A 6,000-nucleotide genomic window follows, 5' to 3' on the forward strand; every position below is an offset into this window, starting at 1 on the left:
ATGAACTTAAGTAAAAGTGAACTAGCTATTGCTAAAACTTGAAATTTAAAAATTACAAATTACTCACAAAAACTACTCAATTACAATGACGTGAGTACATGTAATTTGTTACGTTCCACATCTGGGAAAAAGAAATGAAAAACTGTAAACTGTATATTTATATCTACTTGTGTGAAGCATCGATCTCTGTGTGTCGACCTTTTTGCTGTATGTCATGTACTGAAATGTTGCAGCTGTTCAACAGTAGAGGCGAAGAAAAGTAGTAGTAGTAATGTGTGTGCTACCATCATGCGGCGCAGACTTTATTGCATCAAATTATATGCCAGAGATAATGGATCTTTTGTTGCTCGGTAAACACTTTACCAGAAGCGACGGGCGACAAATGTTGCTGCCTTCATCTTGGTATAATTAAAGCAGCACAGGGGTGAGGTAGACCAAGTTCACTGTGAGACTGTTTGTAAACACTTCATTAACATTGTAGTGATTCAGCAGAGCCTCAGACAGGGGGAGAAATGAAAGGATGTGATAATTAGACAGAATGAAGTTGTACTTAGCCCATTTTATCCAGGCCATTTATAGTGGTCAGTAACCAGACTCGGTATAATTAAGCCTCCAGACTGTCTTTTCCTCAGTTGAATGAAAAAAAAAAAAAGAATTAGAGCATATTGCTACCCATGGTGTAATAATTGCAGTTTCTTGTATATGATATCTGTATAGCTCTGGTCATTAGTTAGGCATAATTGGGGTCATTGTTAGGGTCAGTATGTATCAGTATGTAACTGTAAGGCTAATATTTGCAATGAATAGTAACTACAACTTAGTTTCAAAAACTGGGATTTTAATGGGTTGTTTAAACAAAACAAAAAATTAGAGGTTTCGATCAGGGACGAGAGTCAAAGTTTGCATAATTAAACGTGAAAATGAACAATTCATTCATGCCGCTTTTAGGACATGTTTAAACTGGTGTTTACACATGAATTCCCAAGTGTGGGATCAATTTCAATTGATCACAGTTTGGATATATTTAATGACTATTCTTCAAATTTCAATGACTATCTGGATCGAGGAACCTGATATCCATTAACTACTAAAACAGCGCTGGTCCTTCACGCAATTTAAACATTGACATTAACAACAGAACAATGAGTATGGCCTGAAAGATGAATGAAAGGTTTTAGTTAGTTCAAATTAGGGAAGGCTCGTTCTGATACGCAGGATCGATATCGGTCCGATATTGGTTAAAATTTCAGGATCGAAAATAAAGACAAACAGCTATACACAATCCGATCTATTGCTTTAGCCAAAATAAAGTTATCTTTATGCGACATTCCATAAACAGGGACACTATAACTATAACACAGTATCAGCAGCACGTGGCATGTTTGTGGAGAAAATAAATGAATCGGATTGATATTGGTATCCGCAGACGCTCCAAGTTTCATTATCGGCATTGATACGCTCAACTCATTTGCTCTCTAGAATTTTAAGTTTTACCTTCAATATTAAACATCTGGGGGTCTCATACGTACGGCTTGTGGGCCAAAACTGGTTCATCTGGGGGGTTCAATATGGCCCGCTTGATGGATTTTGAAAGTGGAAAAAAATGCAGGTTAATGTTGTTTTGTCAAATACTTCGTTAAATATACGCAGAGGAAAAACATGGACATGTTATTTATTGGTCAATGTTATGTTATGGTTGTGATCAAATCACAGAAAAGTCCGCAAAACTCCGTGGTGATGCGTAACATCTATTCTCTTATACACCCCAACATCTGGCATTTTTAAAATAATATTTTGTGTTTGGTTAAGACTTTTTATGTAACGCCTTTGTCTGCTAAAATTTCTATAATATGATAAACAGCCTGCGTAAACATTTCTGTGATGTCAAAGAAAAAGCAACCAGCTTTTCTACGTACGATACATTTTTCTTGCAGTACAAGGCCACTTGACGGCTAACTAGTAAACATAGTCTGTACTGATCCTTGTGTGCTGTAATAAAAACCTGCAGACTTAGCAAGCACTTACATTTGTTTGCTTATTTGTTTTTATATACAGCATGTTTAATAATTCTCTTTTCTATGTGTTTAGGAGGCAGAGGGAGAAGCTCCAGGCCCATCTGAAGGAAAGTCGCACTTTGAAAAACTACTCTGCTAACTCCCATAATCCGCTGGACACCAAGACGAGGGTCTCGAACACCAACCTGCAAATGCAGGAGGTAACGAATGCTGTTTTCCTTTGCTGGTAAACCCAGAACATGGCTGCATGTGACGTTATGTTAATTTATCACCTGACAGCTCAGATAGTTAGCGTTAATACCAGGAGTTTACAAATGATTGTGTTTCCAATCAACACACCAACAAGGTTTGCAGATGACATCACATTAATATGACATAATAACAACAATGGTTACTGTCATTTCCAGACTATTGAGGACACCTGAATATAAGTCGCACCCACTAAATTTAAAAACTGCAGGTGTCCACGTTGTAACAATTTTTCATATTAGCTCTTTCCTGCTTCGGAGCTTGACCATAGTTGGAATGCACAGGGGAGACCTAGTGATCTGCTCCAGAGCCAAAGCTAACATTAGCTTTGGGGCTAACTCCCTTAAACAGAAACAGGGAAGTTGGGGTCTTTATTATCAGCCACGCTGAGCACAACAGAACATAAACAGTGTTTTAACAGCTCCTCTATAACCAACTCACACTTCAACATGACAGGGCTCAAACTGATCTCAACTTTTGCTACCGTTCTCTTTCTCGCACGCACCACGCACATATATACACAGCCAGTCATAGACAGACATACGCTACTGGTATAACTCACAGGAGCCCACCTGAAAAGTTATTGGTCGCTAGCGGTATGAACTTTGTTAGCCTGTAAAAATCCATAAATTAGCTGCATCGCTGTTTAAGCAGCAGGGTTCGAAGCATGTTAAAAAAAGATGCGACTTATAGTCCGGAAATGACGGCAGGCTGTGATGGTGTCTGATTGGTGATTGGCTTTGAGTTTGTGTCCACATCTTTGACTCATTGGTCCTTGATCACAGGTGTGGTAGTGAAAAAAAGGCAGTTCTTTCGGAGGCGCTTAAAGGAGAGGGTTAGTTCACAAAAACAGGATTCTCACAGGAAGCATTTGGCACAGCAAAGAATCACAAACATGAAATAGATTGATTGTTTGATTGATTGCAGTAGTATCTAAATTATAATCCACCCTTTAAACCAGGGGACCCGTGGACCAGGGGTACCAGCCGCAGTGGGACACAATAATCCACCCCAGGGGTACCAGCCGCAGTGGGACACAGTGAAAAAAATCTACTTTTAAGTTTTACTAATTTACTTGATAATCTGGTAATGTTTCAAAACACCAGGTCATTCAAACTCTGATACTAACAGAATAAAGTCTAAAAGATGTTTTATTTCGAAAATTTAATGATCCTTCAACAATGGCACGGTATTACTGGTCCACAGTAATGACTGATACCGGCAGACTTTGGTACAAAAAAGGTTGGGGACTGTTGCTTTAAAGGATTATTACCAATCACATGTCTGTAGTTTTCAAGGGCACGTTCACTTAAGGGTCTGTTATTAAATCTATCGACCTCCTGCAGTTTTTTGTTTCTCTTTCTGGCCACCTGCATTTGCATTTGAGTGAAAGAGTTGGAGCAATTGTTCCGTGGTTTGGGAGTTCAGCACTGGCAAGAAATGTCATTTATCATTCTTTCTTTTTCCACTTATGCAAGTCGCATATTGAGTGGCTGAAAAAAAATATATGAGTATAGATTGATTTTAGGCACACATACAATGACGGCTAAAGCTCATCGATTTAAACAATACAAGTCATTGGCGTACATAGTTGTACGTCAAGTCAAGTCAATTTTATTCCTGTAGTCCAACTTTCCGAAACACATTTGATTCAAACTATCCTCTTCAAAATTCCTAGATGAATCTCCCCTGGATAAACTACAAAACAGGTTTTGATATATTGTGTTTATATTAACAATACAAGGTAGCGTCACTACTACTGTGGCTGTGGTGTCACCTTTGGAAAGCAAGTCTTTGACTATTTGTTTTTTCCACTTACTTTGACATATGTCTCAATTCATATCTTGGATGGAAATCGATTCACTGATCAAACTGAACTGTCACGTTTAAAAAAAAAAGGTAAACATATCTGATTTATGACTGCCATGGAACAGATTTTTAAAAATACCTGTTTGCTGTTTATTGTCATGACAAATCAGATATGGTTCATTTATGGGCAATAAAAATAAACTTGCCTTCAGTGTAGACGTAGATGTGTTGGCTAGGCGACAGAGGTGACGAGGAAGTGATGGTGATAAAGAGAGGAATGCAAAAATATAGCTGTTGAGTTCTCCTAAAAAAATATGAAAAGTGATGGTGATAAAGAGAGGAATGAAGAAATATAGATGTTGAGTTCTCCTAAAAAAATATGAAATCCTATTGGTTAAAACGTGCTCTGCGTTGGTTTTCCTCTAGCTCATGGACTACCTAAGGTGCCCACGGGGTATGTTCTCCAAATAAAACTAGTCAACAAGAGGGTCCGAAATTGTACTGTTACTGTTCTTTTTGGGGTAATGGGTAAAATGACGATGGTAGGAAGAGTGTCTACTACTGTATGACCAAGAACTAATTATTATTACATTGTTGGGGAAGTCTATATCAAACAAGTAGCTCTTCGTATTAGTGCCGTTGAAGTAGCTCTCAGTTCCAAAAAGGTTGAGTGACCCCTGATCTGGATAAAGAAAACTGCTGTGAACATTGTCCGTGCTATCAGCTAATAGGATAAGTATGAACAGAATTGCATGGTATAAGCTATCGGACAGTGATAGAAAATGGTAAAGTGTTGCCAAGGGGATATGATTCTTAGGCAGTATAGATGCATTGATGTGTAGGATGAAGGGAAAAACAAAGTTAAAATAAGTCAAAAACAGAGTCAAGAATTGGGGGATCCTCAAAGAGGAAGATTGCTGCAGAGAGTTCTGGAAGACATAGCGCAAACCCTTGGAATTAGTTACGTCGACGTTACAAGACGATTGGGAAAGAACAGCTTCAGCAGTCAGGAAACTGGCGTCACATTAAGCCAATGGTTGTCAGTCTTTCTCTGCTGGGCCCCGCTTTGGTTCATAGGAAAATGTCTGCGCCCCCCACCCAAAAAAAAAAACAAACTGCAATACTGTAGGTAATGACAAATTACTATGTTAAAATTGTAGCTGCAGCAGAACATCTTCCCCGATCAACCATCCTGTTTTAAAACCAGCCTTTATCAGATTCAATGTTATATAAATGTAATATAACTCCATCTATACTGCAGATGTGTGCCCTGCTGCACCTTGCGCTCCACAGTCCTCCACCTTATTCCCTCACCTAATACAACCTCATCTACAAGTCTCAGCCCAGTCTCCTAAACATAATGTTCTGCGTCTCTCCTTATGCTCTCACCTCCACTGCTGACCTGAGTCAGTGTTGCTGATGTAGCAGATCATCCACAGAGGGTTATGATATTTGTTCATTACTCCCCTGTTCTCTCATCATGTGTATGAGAGTAATGAGGTCAGCCCCTAGATAAAAGCAAACGATGATCCTGTTCAGAGCTGGCATTAAAATCCTGGACAGTTCAGATGAATGCAGCCCATGTTGTGTCCTATTTACATTGGACTTTATAATTAAATGTGTTTTAAGGGCACAGATGACCAACTCCTCCAGGATGGTTTGGAAACAGCCTCATAAACTTGAAATCCTTTAATGAGGATGACTATGTGTGCAATGCGAGTGGCAACAATATATGAATGTACACATATACAGTTAATTAATACAGGAAAGATAATTTGGTAAAATAAGAAATATGATATTAATTTGCATTTGAAGGCAAGCTAAGCCTGATAGGAATACATGTGGTCACGGGAGATTTATCTAGAAGTCAGATAGTAAAAGTTATTACCAGGATGGTGTGGTTTTGTTTTTTGCTGCTTTACAAACA

The 6,000-nt window shown here is 38.6% G+C and overlaps 1 protein-coding gene across 4 annotated transcripts in view; it reads left to right on the forward strand.

Moving 5' to 3' along the window:
- nrg3a (neuregulin 3a) overlaps window positions 1-6,000 on the forward strand; it is a 280,899-nt gene that overhangs the window by 262,953 nt on the left and 11,946 nt on the right. For all 4 annotated transcript variants that reach the window (XM_025060603.1, XM_008322588.3, XM_025060601.1 and 1 more), the window contains one exon: window positions 2,089-2,215. In XM_025060603.1, the coding sequence (XP_024916371.1) occupies window positions 2,089-2,215 (127 nt within the window). The remainder of the gene's footprint in view (window positions 1-2,088; window positions 2,216-6,000) is intronic.

This window comes from Cynoglossus semilaevis, chromosome 12 (genome assembly GCF_000523025.1).
Source record: "Cynoglossus semilaevis isolate Cse_v1.0 chromosome 12, Cse_v1.0, whole genome shotgun sequence".
NCBI classification, from domain to species: Eukaryota; Metazoa; Chordata; class Actinopteri; order Pleuronectiformes; family Cynoglossidae; genus Cynoglossus; species Cynoglossus semilaevis.